The sequence below is a fragment of the Protopterus annectens genome, chromosome 14.part0, assembly GCF_019279795.1.
Source record: "Protopterus annectens isolate FY-2018-M chromosome 14.part0, PAN1.0, whole genome shotgun sequence".
NCBI lineage: Eukaryota > Metazoa > Chordata > Ceratodontiformes > Protopteridae > Protopterus > Protopterus annectens.
In genome coordinates this window covers 1,073,531,022-1,073,548,998 of record NC_056748.1, presented here as the reverse complement: position 1 = coordinate 1,073,548,998, position 17,977 = coordinate 1,073,531,022, and the positions used below count along the sequence as shown (strand labels likewise).

The 17,977-nt window shown below is 39.5% G+C and overlaps 1 protein-coding gene across 1 annotated transcript in view; it reads left to right on the top strand.

Moving 5' to 3' along the window:
• LOC122788763 (outer dynein arm protein 1-like) overlaps positions 1-17,977 on the top strand; it is a 683,950-nt gene that overhangs the window by 432,315 nt on the left and 233,658 nt on the right. Inside the window, exon 9 of the mRNA XM_044055657.1 lies at positions 17,450-17,644. Coding sequence (XP_043911592.1) covers positions 17,450-17,644 — 195 coding nt within the window. The remainder of the gene's footprint in view (positions 1-17,449; positions 17,645-17,977) is intronic.

Sequence of the window (17,977 nt, the reverse complement as noted above, 5' to 3'; positions counted from 1 at the left end):
TTCTGTTATTCTTTTCATGGAAAGACTGTTCCAGCCAATGTCAGACCTCATTCCACCAGAGCTATAGCCACCTCTACAGCATTCTTAAGAGGAGTGCCTACCAAGGACATTCTAGAAGCTGCTACATGGAGCTCCGTGCATACATTCTCCAAACACTACAATCTCCCTCTATACTCCAGATCCAGAGCAGGCTTTGCTTCGGCAGTCCTGCAGGGTTTGATCGCCACACCATCTCTTTCCTAGAGCATACCTCCTCCCCCAGCTAAGCTATGGTATTCTACCCACATGTTGTGACTGCAGTTGCATTCTTGAAGGACATAGTACAGTTTTGTACCTACCATAAATGTAGATGTCCGAGAGACATGCAACTGCAGTCGGGTTTTCCCTCCCTCTATACCCCTCTATGCCTAGGGTCCACTCCTATCCCTGTTACCCTTAGCTGGGGATATCTGTTATGGTGTATTTGTTTTATTGCTCATTTATTTGTTTGGAATCCTGTTTTTGTCTTCCAATTTGATTACAGCCTTCCTTGGAGGGCACCTGGCATCTGGGGCAAGAAACACTGAAGAAAATGGCGTCGGCTGATGCTTATGTACTCCAGCCGCTCTGACGTCGGAGAAGAATGCGACATCAGCCGACGTCGGACCCAGACTTTGGAATCCAGCCGACCGAGGGCTGCCTGAGGCAGGACAACCCACATGTTATGACTGCTGTTGCATGTCTCTCGGACATCTACATTTATGGTAGGTACAAAACTGTACTTTTTTGATATTCAGAAGTAGTAGTATGAACTCCTCCAAATGGAGCCTCACATGCCCTCTGCTGTACCTTCTGTCTTTGCCGCCTTTCAAGATGCTTTTTCAGCACACCTGACTCTCAGCCTCCAGCCCCCAAGACATCTGATAGATTTTACAAGGTGCCTGTTGATAAGTTTTTGTACAGATGCCCTTCTGCTGATCCTTCTGATTCTGTCTGTTTCTTCTGATGAACCTTTAGCACGTTCATGGTCTACTAAACTACTTCCTTCAGACAAGGACAGTAGGGTCATGCAACGTTCAGGCAAAAAGGTCTATACTGCTGCCACCCTGACTTTTTGAACTACAGATTACCAGACTCTTATGATGAGGTATGTTCTAGCCCTTCTGTCTCAAGCATCTCAGGTTATTTCTAACCTCCCTGATTCAGAAGATAAGGTCTTGGCCCTTCCTCTATTGGATTCTCCATTGGATACTCCATTTATGATGCAGCTGATGCTTCCTGTAGGGCTGCTGCCTTTGGTTCTGTTTTGAGACATTATTCTTGGCTACATGTTCAGTCTTTACCTGATGATATTAAGGCTAAATTGTTGGATGTTGCTGCTGCTGAGCTTTTAAAGCCTCCCAGGTTGAAGGCAAGGCCTTGCAGGAATTGAAAGCTATTTTTTTTCTTTCCTTTCCCTAAGTTCCAAAGGAATTATCCATCCAAATCTGCTTTTGTATGTAGATAGTCTCAACCTCCTCTTGAAGGTAAGAAGGGACCTAGGCATTTACCTCCTGCTAAATGTACTCAGGGTCCTACTTCTCAGAAACCTCCTTTTCAAGACCAGCCGGGTTTTATCTGACCCTTTGCTTCCCCTTTCCTTGGATCAGGTTCCCCTTACCCTTTATCTTTCCCTCCCTTCCCAATTTTTTAAATGTTGCTCATGATTCGTGGGTTCTCTCCATCATTCTGCAGGGATACTTTATGGTGTGGAAATCCCCTCCACCTTTTCTGGGCATCCCTCAATCTCCTCCGGGACAACTTCCTTTCTTTCCAGACTTGTTTCAGGGTCTTATGGCTCAAGGCACCATTCAAGTCATGTCCCAGACCAGGAAGGGGAAAGGGTTTTATTCCAGGATATTTCTAGCTCCCAGGAAGAAGGTATTTGAATACCAGTTCTGAACGCTTCTCTGCTCAACACCTTTTTAAAGGTCCCTACCTTTTGGATGCTGTCCTTCAAAACTTGTTCCCTCCTCTTCTTCCCCAAGTTTTCTTAGTATCCTTGGATCTCAAGGATGCCTCTCTTCACATCCCTATTCATACCCTTTTCAGAAAGTTTTCACATCCCTATTCATACCCTTTTCAGAAAGTTTTTACATTTCTTTTTCTTGAATGTTCAGTTCTGTGCTTTCCCTTTGGATTCTCTGCTGCCCCAATGGTATTCACCAAATGCCTCACTCCTGTTATTGCCTTTTGCAGATGAGAGGGGTTCAAGTCTTTCCTTATCTGGATGACCTGCTTCAGCATCTCCAACATGTGGTTTGTCTTTTACAGTACCTGGGAATTACCATAAACTTTCAGAGATCAGTCCTGGTTCCTTCTCAGGATCAGATGTTTCTTAGTTGAGGGATCTAGACTGTTCCCATGCTGGCATCCCATCCTCCACCAAAGGTGGTCACTCTAATCACCTTTTTTCAGTCTCTTCTTCCACTGGCTGCAGTCATGTCCAGGGAGTTTCAGGGTTCAAGGATCCATGGCCTCCACCATTCCTATGCTGCTTCTAGCCAGACTCCATATGAGAACAATACAGTCAATACAGTGGTTCCTAAAGTCAGTCCAGCTTCAACATTGATGTCCACTGGATGTTTGTTTTTCACCTTCCATCTCTCAAACTTGAGCTTCAGTGCTCTGTTCATCAGCTTTCTCTCAGGAACTTTTTTTCAGATGCCTTAGACAGGGAGTGGGGAGCTTTCTTTGGTTCCCTCAAGGTTCAGGGTCTCTGGCCTCCTCATCAGAGATCAGATCACATCAGTGTGAAGGAGATGGGAGTTCTCCTTTTAGCTCTTCAGACTTTACATTCTCTCTTTTCCAGGGTCTCTAAAAATCTTGACAGACAATAGCACAGTGATGTGGTATATCAACAAGTAAGGGGAGATATGGTCCTACCTTCTTTGAGAATAGCTGCTTAAGTCTGGGATCTAGCTGTCCTCTATCGAGTGACTCTTCAGGCTGTATACATTCCTTCAGGGCAAAATAGAGTAGCAGACACTTTCAGCAGGTTCAGTACAGAGGCTCAAGAATGGTTGCTTCACAGAGATGTTTCTGGACATTGTCCATTGGTGGACTACTCCACAGATTATATCATTTTGCCTTCTATTTGAAAAGACAAATTCCTCATTTTGTACTAGAGTCCCAAGTCCTCTTCCTTGGAAGGTGGCCGCCCTGTCTGTGCTTTTCCTCCCTTCATCTGATTCCGATGGTCCTGCTTAAGATGAAGCAAGACTCACCCCAAAATCTTACTGGTGACTCCCTTTTGGTCTAGACAGAATTTGTTCCCCCTTCTTCATCTAGCAAAGAGCAATCACTGCAAGTTAACCAGGGGCAATATCCACAAGTTACCTTATGGGGTGGACCTTCTCGCACAAGACAAGGGGTCCCTGATCCATCTCCCCTTGTCCATTATTCAAGTAACACTGTGAATGAAAGGGTTTTCATTACTTTTAAGCACTTTTTTGAGGATGTGCTTAAGGTTCTGCAGAAGGCCAGGAAACACTACTAGGAAATCATATTTGTCCAAATGGAAGATATTTTATATCTGGTGCCTTAGTCATAGCCAGGACCCATTTTCTGTGGGGGTCCCTCTGGTTCTCTCATTTGTGTGAAGTTCTCTATGCTGAGTTAGTTTATTCTTCTGTTAAAGCTCACCTCTCAGCTGTTTCTGCTAGTCTGCCATTGACTCCTCCACTTGACTCTAGGTTTGAGGTGAAATAATTTCTTAAGGTGCCCTTCATATCAAGTCACCAAGGAAGTCTATTCCATCTTCTAGGGACCTCAGTTTTGTGCATGTAAAATTGACTCTGGCTGCTGTTGAGCCTGCAGCTTCAGCTTCCTTGCAACATTGTACCTGGATATGTTTTGGCCCTTACTTTAGGTAAGAGAGTCTGTGAACACCAACCTCATATGGCTGGTGGTCCTTTCTTAGTTTTTCACAGAGACAGGGTGTCTTTTTATACTAATCCTTTTATGCACAAGGTGGCTAATGAGTTCTCTCTTAGTCTATTAATTTGACCTCCTTTTTTTCCTTCTCCACAGTCCGCTAGTGAGAATGTTCTTCACTTCTTGGATCTACATAGGCTACTCCGATGTTATCTGATTAAGAAAAAGGCCATTCACAAATCTGAGCAACTTTTTGTTTGGTTTCATCCCAGATCTCTAAGGTTTGGCTGTTTCTAAGCAAACCATATCCTTCTGGATCCCTAAGGCCATTTCCTTTTGTTACTCCTTTAATGGAAAATGTCTTTCTACATCCATAAAGACTCATTCTGCTGGAGATGTTGCTTCCTCTGGTGTTTTTTAAAAGGGTTGAATACCAGTTCCATCCGTGAGGTTGCTACTTGGACTTTTGTCCATATTTTCATTCTGCATTGCAAATTGGATGTTCCAAGAGTAACAGCTGGCTTTGTCAGAGTTGTCCTGCATGGATTTCTAGAGGGATTGATCCTGTGTACCTTCCTCCTGCCATGTTTCTTCTTGAGCTTTTCTACTCTGCTGTCTGTAAAGAATACTGAAACAGGGATATGGAAGGACATAGTACAGTTGTGTAAAATCTTACCCTAATACTGAAACAGGGATGTGGAAGGACATAGTACAGTTGTGTAAATTCTTACCCTAATACTGAAACAGGGATATGGAAGGACATAGTACAGTTGTGTAAAACCTTACCCTAATACTGAAACAGGGATATGGAAGGACATAGTACAGTTGTGTAAAACCTTACCCTAATACTGAAACAGGGATATGGAAGGACATAGTACAGTTGTGTAAAATCTTACCCTAATACTGAAACAGGGATATGGAAGGACATAGTACAGTTGTGTAAAATCTTACCCTAATACTGAAACAGGGATATGGAAGGACATAGTACAGTTGTGTAAAACCTTACCCTAATACTGAAACAGGGATATGGAAGGACATAGTACAGTTGTGTAAAACCTTACCCTAATACTGAAACAGGGATATGGAAGGACATAGTACAGTTGTGTAAAACCTTACCCTAATACTGAAACAGGGATATGGAAGGACATAGTACAGTTGTGTAAAACCTTACCCTAATACTGAAACAGGGATATGGAAGGAGATAGTACAGTTGTGTAAAACCTTACCCTAATACTGAAACAGGGATATGGAAGGACATAGTACAGTTGTGTAAAACCTTACCCTAATACTGAAACAGGGATATGGAAGGACATAGTACAGTTGTGTAAAACCTTACCCTAATACTGAAACAGGGATATGGAAGGACATAGTACAGTTGTGTAAAACCGTACCCTAATACTGAAACAGGGATATGGAAGGACATAGTACAGTTGTGTAAAACCTTACCCTAATACTGAAACAGGGATATGGAAGGACATAGTACAGTTGTGTAAAACCTTACCCTAATACTGAAACAGGGATATGGAAGGACATAGTACAGTTGTGTAAAACCTTACCCTAATACTGAAACAGGGATATGGAAGGACATAGTACAGTTGTGTAAATTCTTACCCTAATACTGAAACAGGGATATGGAAGGACATAGTACAGTTGTGTAAAATCTTACCCTAATACTGAAACAGGGATATGGAAGGACATAGTACAGTTGTGTAAAACCGTACCCTAATACTGAAACAGGGATATGGAAGGACATAGTACAGTTGTGTAAAACCGTACCCTAATACTGAAACAGGGATATGGAAGGACATAGTACAGTTGTGTAAATCCTTACCCTAATACTGAAACAGGGATGTGGAAGGACATAGTACAGTTGTGTAAAATCTTACCCTAATACTGAAACAGGGATGTGGAAGGACATAGTACAGTTGTGTAAAACCTTACCCTAATACTGAAACAGGGATATGGAAGGACATAGTACAGTTGTGTAAAACCTTACCCTAATACTGAAACAGGGATATGGAAGGACATAGTACAGTTGTGTAAATTCTTACCCTAATACTGAAACAGGGATATGGAAGGACATAGTACAGTTGTGTAAAATCTTACCCTAATACTGAAACAGGGATATGGAAGGACATAGTACAGTTGTGTAAAACCGTACCCTAATACTGAAACAGGGATATGGAAGGACATAGTACAGTTGTGTAAAACCGTACCCTAATACTGAAACAGGGATATGGAAGGACATAGTACAGTTGTGTAAAACCTTACCCTAATACTGAAACAGGGATATGGAAGGACATAGTACAGTTGTGTAAAACCTTACCCTAATACTGAAACAGGGATATGGAAGGACATAGTACAGTTGTGTAAAACCTTACCCTAATACTGAAACAGGGATATGGAAGGACATAGTACAGTTGTGTAAAACCTTACCCTAATACAGAAACAGGGATATGGAAGGACATAGTACAGTTGTGTAAAACCTTACCCTAATACTGAAACAGGGATATGGAAGGACATAGTACAGTTGTGTAAAATCTTACCCTAATACTGAAACAGGGATATGGAAGGACATAGTACAGTTGTGTAAAACCTTACCCTAATACTGAAACAGGGATATGGAAGGACATAGTACAGTTGTGTAAAACCTTACCCTAATACTGAAACAGGGATATGGAAGGACATAGTACAGTTGTGTAAAACCTTACCCTAATACTGAAACAGGGATATGGAAGGACATAGTACAGTTGTGTAAAACCTTACCCTAATACTGAAACAGGGATGTGGAAGGACATAGTACAGTTGTGTAAAACCTTACCCTAATACTGAAACAGGGATGTGGAAGGACATAGTACAGTTGTGTAAAATCTTACCCTAATACTGAAACAGGGATGTGGAAGGACATAGTACAGTTGTGTAAAACCTTACCCTAATACTGAAACGGGGATGTGGAAGGACATAGTACAGTTGTGTAAAACCTTACCCTAATACTGAAACGGGGATGTGGAAGGACATAGTACAGTTGTGTAAAACCTTACCCTAATACTGAAACGGGGATATGGAAGGACATAGTACAGTTGTGTAAAACCTTACCCTAATACTGAAACGGGATATGGAAGGACATAGTACAGTTGTGTAAAACCTTACCCTAATACTGAAACAGGGATATGGAAGGACATAGTACAGTTGTGTAAAACCTTACCCTAATACTGAAACAGGGATATGGAAGGACATAGTACAGTTGTGTAAAACCTTACCCTAATACTGAAACAGGGATATGGAAGGACATAGTACAGTTGTGTAAAACCTTACCCTAATACTGAAACAGGGATATGGAAGGACATAGTACAGTTGTGTAAAACCTTACCCTAATACTGAAACAGGGATATGGAAGGACATAGTACAGTTGTGTAAAACCTTACCCTAATACTGAAACAGGGATATGGAAGGACATAGTACAGTTGTGTAAAACCTTACCCTAATACTGAAACAGGGATATGGAAGGACATAGTACAGTTGTGTAAAACCTTACCCTAATACTGAAACAGGGATATGGAAGGACATAGTACAGTTGTGTAAAATCTTACCCTAATACTGAAACAGGGATATGGAAGGACATAGTACAGTTGTGTAAAACCGTACCCTAATACTGAAACAGGGATATGGAAGGACATAGTACAGTTGTGTAAAACCGTACCCTAATACTGAAACAGGGATATGGAAGGACATAGTACAGTTGTGTAAAACCTTACCCTAATACTGAAACAGGGATATGGAAGGACATAGTACAGTTGTGTAAAATCTTACCCTAATACTGAAACAGGGATATGGAAGGACATAGTACAGTTGTGTAAAACCTTACCCTAATACTGAAACAGGGATGTGGAAGGACATAGTACAGTTGTGTAAAACCTTACCCTAATACTGAAACAGGGATGTGGAAGGACATAGTACAGTTGTGTAAAACCTTACCCTAATACTGAAACAGGGATGTGGAAGGACATAGTACAGTTGTGTAAAACCTTACCCTAATACTGAAACAGGGATGTGGAAGGACATAGTACAGTTGTGTAAAACCTTACCCTAATACTGAAACAGGGATGTGGAAGGACATAGTACAGTTGTGTAAAACCTTACCCTAATACTGAAACAGGGATATGGAAGGACATAGTACAGTTGTGTAAATTCTTACCCTAATACTGAAACAGGGATATGGAAGGACATAGTACAGTTGTGTAAAACCTTACCCTAATACTGAAACAGGGATATGGAAGGACATAGTACAGTTGTGTAAAACCTTACCCTAATACTGAAACAGGGATATGGAAGGACATAGTACAGTTGTGTAAAACCTTACCCTAATACTGAAACAGGGATATGGAAGGACATAGTACAGTTGTGTAAAACCTTACCCTAATACTGAAACAGGGATATGGAAGGACATAGTACAGTTGTGTAAAATCTTACCCTAATACTGAAACAAGGATATGGAAGGACATAGTACAGTTGTGTAAAACCTTACCCTAATACTGAAACAGGGATATGGAAGGACATAGTACAGTTGTATAAAATCTTACCCTAATAATGAGACAGGGATATGGAATGACATAGTACAGTTGTGTAAAACCTTACCCTAATACTGAAACAGGGATATGGAAGGACATAGTACAGTTGTGTAAAACCTTACCCTAATACTGAAACAGGGATATGGAAGGACATAGTACAGTTGTGTAAAATCTTACCCTAACAGCAGATGTCCTTCTCTTCACCATTGCAGTATTTGCTCCGTCCCTCCTCCGCCCTTCTGCTCTGCCCTTTTCCTTCTTGGCCTTGAATTCTTTTCCTTTTTCCTCCTCCTGGATGTACATGTTCCTCCTATTTCCTAGGAATATTATTCTTTCCGGGGCTTTTCATTTATGGGGTCTGTACACCCATATGTCAACTTTATGCCCTGTGCCTTGAGTGGGGAGCATAAGTGTGATGTATGTAGTCTATAAAACCCTAAGGCTTTGGTATGCTGGCCGAATGTTGGGCTACCCTTGGCAAGGAATCCCATTAGTGAAGAATACTGTAACACTGATGAGAAGGATATCTACTGTTATGGTAAGATTTTACACAACTGTACTGTCTGAATTTAGAAATTTGAGAGAATAGGCCGCCTTTGTGTAGTGGAAGGATGAATTTTTTTTCCAAATGGAGGGGAAAAGGAAGCTTCCCGTTTCCATCTGTTTTTTAAGATGGGTGAGCTAAACTTTTACCTGCTAGTTTTAGCCATTCTGTGGGACGGCTATCTGGTTCCTTGATGCTGGTTTTTGTCACTTACATTGGCATTCAGTATATCAGAAAAACAACTCTTGACCACAACAAAACTCACTAAACACAAAAAACAAATGTAACACACAACCCAATGAACTTCTGCATCACAGTGGAGTGATAAGTCCTGCAAATTTTAATATAATAAATGCAATGTTCCACAATCAGAAAACATAAACTGCAGTGATGTGCAGTCTTCACAGTAAACTCCAAGTACAAACCTCCCATGTAACACGTTAGTACCAGTTCTCAAAAATACCTGTAAGAGTTTTGCTACAGCAGATGCCATATACAACAATGTGTGTACTCAATCTAATCTTCTCTGAAGTCCTGGTATACCGGCCAAGCAGTTTTTCAAGCATTTAATGACTATTAGTACAGTAAAAACAGATGTATTTGTTTCTTACACACACGCCATTACTTTAACTTTCCTATTGGACTCCTTAAATAAGCTTCCTTTTCAGTAGAAATTCACTTCCCATCACAACTCTACCAATCCGTGAGTTTGCATGAAATGCAAAGCACTTCGCTATTGCACTTTTGACACCTTTCTTACTTGTACTGCATCAGCACTGATGAATCGCACCACTAACACACTACTTTCAAGAACTGCTCTTTTACAGTACTTTTAGCCACCTATCAGTGCATTTCGAAGAAATGCATGATAGCTCACAGCTGCACTTAATTACCAACGTTGACACTCACTCTGCTAACATTCTAGACCTTCAATAGTACAGCGACTCGATGTATTACGCTCTTGTTTTTATTTATTTATTGCATGGGGCAAACGTTCTTGCGACCCATACCACCACGATTTTAAACATTCTAAATCTGAGATCCCACTACAGTGGGGGAAAGACATATTCCCTTAAACCACTATATGCAAATCTTATAAATCAGAAAGTGTACTTCCCATTTCAAGATTGGTAATAAACAGTGAAATATGACCTGATGCACTACACTTCTACTGACAAGTGATGGAGTTTAAGAAAGCCATCTTCTTACGTTATATCTAACTCCACACGAGTGGGGAAAAGGGCAAAGCACAGTGTTCTGAAAATTGTTTTCAGCATAACTGTCTTGCACTATCAGCACTTAAATGCTTTCTGAAGGGAATTGGTCGTCTTTGTTCCCATTTGCAGACATGAGTTCGCTGACGCTAGCTGGCAGGCTCTTTCTCTGTCCTCATATGTAGTTGATGTAAACACTTTATTATTCCCAGGCTTGGTAAAAGTACATTAAATACCTGCTTATTTACAAGGGAAACGTCAATTTACTTAAACTCCGGGGCAATGTCCCTGAAATGAGGCAAGGCTGGAAAATTCACAGTTATTAATCATTTTAAACAAATCAAGCCATTTTGAATTGGGCAAAGTCCTCACATTTTTAAAGTCCAGGGATGCAGCATGGAGATTCCATTCTGTAAGAGATAAATGTTAGTGGACATGTTATGTATAAGAGCTAATATACAGTTATATGGACAGGAACCCAACCAGCCACATAGCCATAAATGAATAATCTGTATGTTTATTGCATCTGAGACCCAAAATGAACTGTTGGCAAGTATTAGAAATCTACAGTTAGTACAGATAATTTGATATTTATTTCTACTCTGGCCGTTCTCATTTATTATCAGGGAGAGTTGAAAATCCTCTTTTTCACAGCATTTTAAGATATCAATAGTTTTGTAATTAGAAACAAAACTTCTAGTTGTTTTTACATCTGTTACAGTTGCTGGCTACATTTGTGCTAATTTTTGCCTCTTTCATTATACCTGCCAGATAACATAGGGTCAGGCTATAGTTTAATATATCACCCAGGATTTTTTCAGTGAACCAATCCGACCAAAACTGTTTGAGTAAGCAATATATGTTACCAGATGGGTAGCTAAAGGGTCTACATTTCACAATGTCAGAACCCATATGGCCGACACCATATGATCGACATTTGAAATGTCGAACATACAACCAGACAAAAAAAAAAGAAAATTTAAAGATGCTAGCACCCCTGCACCCCCTGTGGGGGGCTCCACCCCCCACCCACGTAACTTTAATATACCAACTCTGAGATTGCACTACAGTGGGGAAATAGAAATCTTTCCATTCCGCACTGTATGGAGATGCCGGATCCCCATGGTTGACATTTTAAATGTCGATCATATGGTCTCGGCCGTATGAAAGTCGATGTGAAATGTTGACCATGTGAATGGGACCAGTAGCCAACTGGCTCACTGATAGAACCTGCTCAGTCAAAATAGAGGAAGCCACCTCTAGCAGTAGACCTGTAACAAGCGGTGTAACCCAAGGATCGGTCTTGGGGCCTCTACTATTTGGGATATACTTTTCTGAGGTGGAAGCTAAAACCAGTGGTCTGTGGCTGACCAAGTTTGCAGATGACTACAAGCTTGGCACTGTCATAAATTCCCCTAGTGATGTGAACATCCTCCAACAGTGCCTTAATCAAACTAATGACTGCTGCCAGAAGCATGGCCTCAAACTGAATGCCAAGAAATGCATCATTATCCCCTTTGGACTGCTCAGAGGTGACCTCTATATGTCATGCAGAGTATCTGTCTAGCCCTCTTTAAGAGGAACCTGGATGACTGGAAGGGAAACAGACAATACACCTCGGGATCCCACCTGAGTCCCTGCTGGACAGGGGAAACAGGTGCTGACTTTGGTCTCCATGACAATAGCTTAGTATCATCCTGTGAACCTATTCAGATCTTTATGGTATTATACAATGGGGTCTTGTTTGTCATTTACAGACACCAATGTTGTATTCAACTCTACATCTAGAATAATTCCATGGTTGATTAAGCCTGCTAGAATGTGTGATAGCTGGAGAAAGAAACTGGATTTACCATGACAAACAGCATGTAGTAACTATATTCTTTCTGTTATACAGCCTATTGGTGTGATTCCACCAGGGGGGGGCTTGTTTTTTGAGTGAGTTCTTTACTTTTTCTGGTGGGTGCAGCTGCCTCTATGGAGCTGTTAATTTGTTTCTATAGTATTTCTGTGAACAGTTCTACATAGACAGCAGTCTTCTCAGGGTTTATGGGGACTTAAAACTTTGTGAGGTTATCACTTAATAGTATGAAGCTAGCCTTACAGTAGATGTTAAATATTCTAGGGTTAAATGGAGTTCCAGGTTTATTTTTACTCTAAGGAGACCATTTTGTGGTCTGACTTTACCAGAGAAGACATTACTGTAGGGGTGTGTAGCACTCTCCGGTATTGATGAGGACCAGATACAGTATGTTTGCATCCCTGGTTGGTGTATTGACAGACTGGTTCAGGGTGTTTGTGTTTATAAAATTCAGGAATCTCTGTGCCTGTATGTTTGGTGTCTTATATGATTCGTAGTTAATATTGGAGTAATTAAAGTCACCATTGAATATGCCATTGGGTTGGATAGTGAGTGTCTCCAATAAGTTTAAATACATGGTATGTGTTTCCTGGGTCCTAGAAGGGGCCTATAGCTGGCAGCAGTGCTATGAAATTTTGCCTATGGTGATTTGAATGTGGAGAAACTCAGGTGCATTGTACTTTTTGACCAGCCTTGAGGTATATTTATTTTAGATGTAAATCGAGACACCTTCACCTTTAGTCCTTGACTGGGTAGTAGCTGGTCTAAATGTGTGGAAGGCCTTGTACTGATGATGTGCTCTCCACAGCTATAAACTGTCTTGGTACTGCACAGACGATCAGCATCCTCTGGGGTGAGGAGGGCATGTACAGAGTGGCGTTTAAGACTCCTAAATGGAGTGTCATGCGGGAATGGAAATCAAACCAGAATTAGACAAAAATCAGGCAGCAAATGAATGTGCCAAAAAAGTGTGTGTGTGTGTGTGTGTGTGTATATATATATAAATATATAAAAAAGAGGCCAGTTGAGAAGGTAAGAAATGTGGAAAAAGGCATACATATAGTTGCAAGAACAGAAAAGTCCTGAAACAACCTTATGTCAATCAGGATCTGACGCAGGAATAGTTGAAAGTTGATTTTAAACCAAAAGAAGAAAGGTTAATATTGGCAGCCCAGGAAAGTAGACTCCATACATAGAAAGTCCATTGAACATGTGGGAGAAACAGACAAATGCAGGTTTTGTAAAACAGAACTGGAAACAGTCACACATCTTGTTGCTGGGCGTGATACACTAATGGCAGAGGGCCTGTATACTGAAAGGCATTATAAATGTGGTAAGACTGTTGCACTGGGGATTGTAGAAACATTACAATATTTGAAGTAGCAGAGAAGAATTAGAAACATGAGCCACAAAGTGTTGTAGAGAATAATAATGTTTATATTACGTAGGACCACCCATTGCCAACAGCTCAAAAATAGATGCGAGAAAACCACACATAGTCCATGAAAAGAAAACAAAAGTAGCATTGGTCATTGAAATTGCTGCACCCAGTGTTTACAGTGTCTTATGTACAGAGAGACAGAGTCATAAAATACCAGGATTTGCAGGCAGAAATGAGGGCAATGTGGAAAAAGGATACCTTGATGTTTCCAGTAATAGTAGCAGCAACGGGTGTCATAAAAAAAGAAACATTACAGTTGTATTTAGATACACTACCGATCATAAAAAAAGAAACATTACAGATGTATTTAGATACACTACCGATCATAAAAAAAGAAACATTACAGTTGTATTTAGATACACTACCGATCATAAGAAAAGAAACATTACAGTTGTATTTAGATACACTACCGATCATAAAAAAAGAAACATTACAGTTGTATTTAGATACACTACCGATCATAAAAAAAAGAAACATTACAGATGTATTTAGATACACTACCGATCATAAAAAAAGAAACATTACAGTTGTATTTAGATACACTACCGATCATAAAAAAAGAAACATTACAGTTGTATTTAGATACACTACCGATGCATGTATGTCAGTATGAACTGCAGAATGAGCGAATTATGGGTAGGTTGGGGGGCGCTGAGAAGAGCATATTTGGCTAACATCAAAGGTTGAAACAATGCTAATTCCATAAACTTTAATGGGGTCCACTCCCATCATGGTATTAGAAACCCAAAAGGCATGGATAAATTCAACAACAAATGTGCTGGGAATGTTTTTCTCCCTGAGAGAAAGAAATAGACCAGAATATTGCAGGGAGTTGATGGTTGGCAGGTAGTAGGAGAGAAAATAAAACAACTTCCTGTTTTCTTATCTGATGGCTGTAAACTAGACAAAGTTGTCATTCTTACTGCTGCTCCTAGGCTGCATTTACCTGCTTCCTGCTATGTGGTTTACTTCTCCAGAGCACCTGTTCAGTCGGACTCCCCTTTCTTTGTCTGCTAGAGGTGTGTTCCTTCTTCTGCATACCTCTTGCTCTCTTCCGCAATTGTATAATGCATACTAAGTGTCCTAATGAAGAATGTTCATAATTCTATCTTCTAGTTTTTTGTCCTATCATTGTATTGTGCTAATTTCTGATTTAAAATTTGTATAAACAGTGTGCGTCATGTATTCTATAAACTGTCTCCATTGTATTGTATATAACATATTACTGTGTGGAGATATTCTCCCCGGGACCACTGCTGAAAATGGACATGTATCCAGTCGGACTATCCTGGTCAACAAATGTAAAATAAATAAATGTTGCAGCTTTTATGGATGCCTTAGAAGTCACTTCAGCTTCATCATTTATAATTAATGTCTTCTGCTGCCCCTCCACCTTAGCTTTTTTTTCTTTTCCTGAGTATTTTTCATCATCTTCCTCCTAGTTCCTTGTTTACCAATGTTCTCTTTTTTTTGTACGCTATACTGCCCCACATGCCTGTAATCTTCTAACTACTTATGGCCATATCTTTTTGTCCTTTGTCATGTCTCCTCCTTAATTTTCCCATACCATTCTGTCCCATGGTTTCCAGCTGTCCTACCATTTCCTGTCCATATCTCACCTCTTCCACTGTGCATCCAAATCCACTACAATTTACTGCTACCCCCTGGATCTCATTCCTTTCTCACATAATTGATAAATCCCTTGCCATTCCAACGTTTCCTGAGCCAATCCTCTGACTCACATCCTTACCCACCTTTCAGTTATCAAGTAATCCTGCTCAATTTTGGTTCCCCTCTTAGATGGGATTTTTTTTCATGTATTAGTATCTAACTAAGCCTTTCTACTTCAGGCCTTTTCACTAAATACCAAACAAGTTAAAAGGCACTGAAGTGTATCAGACAAACAATGTAATTCACTCTACCAATGTTTGACTGATGGAAACTGGGCTCTACATGAAATATTTTAAACATACTTTATTCCACATATGCAGGCCATTAAGAGGCATGCAAGCAATTAACACCTAATCCTATTCTGTCAACTACCAGTTATAAAAAGATGATCAAATGTTACCATAAACCCCTCTTCCAAAGTTATTTTGTTGAACTGGGTATAGCAGAGATTCAGGAGATAAGAAAATTGTCTAACATACTGAAAGTAAACTCATTAAATGTCTTTTCTTTTGCTTATCAAGACCAAAAGCATTTAGATGGATGGAGATCAGTGCAAACACTACCACAGCTGTATGGTTTGGAGATTTTCTGTGAGTACAGTCAAGGGTTTCTACAGTGTGAATAGCAAAGAGCACCAATTCTGACTCAAATGTGTGTCACTGTGCAGAATGATTGCAGATTTCATAGCTGTAAAATCTTATAAAAACCTTTGTTTTCAAAGATGGTCTGTTTCTTCAGGAATTTATATCAAATGTCTGTGTGTTATATAATGACAGTTTTTTGTCAACTGTCTGCTACTAACCTGATAGACTGATAAGTCTATGGGTTTGTGACAAATTGAAGGTACTGCGGTTTTCAAGAGGCTTAATTACCAGCATCCAATACTGAAATTTAGGTACATTCATAAACTTGGAGGGCTCCTTCAGATAGGAGAAGGGACTGATATTTTTTATGGTGAGGCAGAGTTTATTCCACAGATGGCAGGTGCATTGGGATAAAGATTTATCATGTTTTATTATTCTCTGTGATGATTGTAAGGCCGATTTTAGTTGTACTTTCGTGTTTGTTGTTCCACTGAACTCAAGAGCCTCCACTTGAAACTGCTGAGAGTCCACTTAAATCATAAGCAATGTTTTTGTGTGTTTTTAGACTTATTATATTTTATGTTCTTTAGCAAAGAATTTAAAACCAGTAATCTCTATGGTATCCCCGGAGTCTCAAACTAAAAGATTTTTTACTGGAAACAGACTTTCTACCCTGCTTGGATTACTTTCACATACTTAGTAATTCTGTATAATATTTCAAATGATATATTTTTATTATTTTTTGAGTTAGGACAAGTTTAAGTTTACTACTTCTATCATCTGATGTGTTTAATATACAGTCATTCACTTGCTATATATGGACTGAAAATCTTCCACACAAGTTTTCTTACACTGTTTTGTTTAGTAAAGAATTTTCCAGCACCGTACTCATATTTTTATGTTGATCTTTTGCTTTTAACATTATTGTATAGCCATAGTGAAATGCATTTCATTCTTGCTATTCTGCTGTATTTGGAATCTGCGTAGTTAAAACTGTACTTAGATGTTTCCCTCTGCATCTTCTAATGTTGTGTTCATTTAACGTGCCTAATTATTGATATTTTTTTCTACCACCTTTTCTACATTTTGCCATATTTGTGATCAATACAATAGCTTGAGGACACCAACTGTTTTCTAGGGAATTATTTTTTTCATTTCCGGATTACTGTTGCACCTCACATTGATTTTAAGGGGAAAAATGTAATATAATCTGATTTTCAGACACACTCAAAAAATGCATTCTAAAACATACTAGTAGTAATAAAAATAGACTGTGTTTCAATCTTTTATCAAAAAAGCTGCTGAGGTAAAAAAGCAGGAAATAATTTTTACCTTGTTTTCTTTGGAAATATCAGAAAGATAATACATCAGTGAAACATGTGTAGGATGGAAAACTCCTTTCTTTGAAAATGTGTGTACCATTTTTAAATACTTAGCCATACCAGCTTAACTTTATCAGACTTTATTTTGATTCACTTGATTTTTCACAGTTTCATGAGGACCAACTTTTAAGTAAACCTTTTTATATAATTCACGGACATCCTTACTGTGCAGATGATCAGGCCTACTGACTGGATAATTCAAACTATATTGTGTGTCATTTACAGTAGTATTGCTTCTTAAAATATGGTATGTTTTCTCATGCATTTCAAAATCATTTTATCATTGTCAGAAGCAGCGGAGCAGAAGAGGAAGGCTGAACAAAAAATAACACTCAACAAGTATGAAGAAGCCATAGAAAAGATTAACAAAATAGTTGAAAAAAGGACAAAGAAGGACATTGCGAAGCAACCGCCAGGAAGAATGAGTGCTAGATATGGGATGGAAGGTATAGGAGATGATGATCGTAAACGTTTCTGGGAATTGGGTATGTAAAAACATATTCTTGTTACTTTTTCTAATACTCTGCTAAAAGGAAACTATGCACACAAACAAAAGTCATGCATTCCTTAAAGTAGTTGAATCACAATTTTGGCTTCAGTCATGTTTTTTGTCTTTTTTTTTGCTTTGAAAGAAATGTCACAACTTGCTAAACATTTTCTCATAGGATTTATAGGATTTCTTAGGTGTGTAGTCTGGGAGACTATTCTGGAGCCTAGCACAATTTCCCCGTTATCCTAAAACATTGTCTGGTTAAGTCTGTTGCCCAGAGTGACACAGCAGGCAAACAGAATCTAAAGAGAATCACACCCTGGATGGC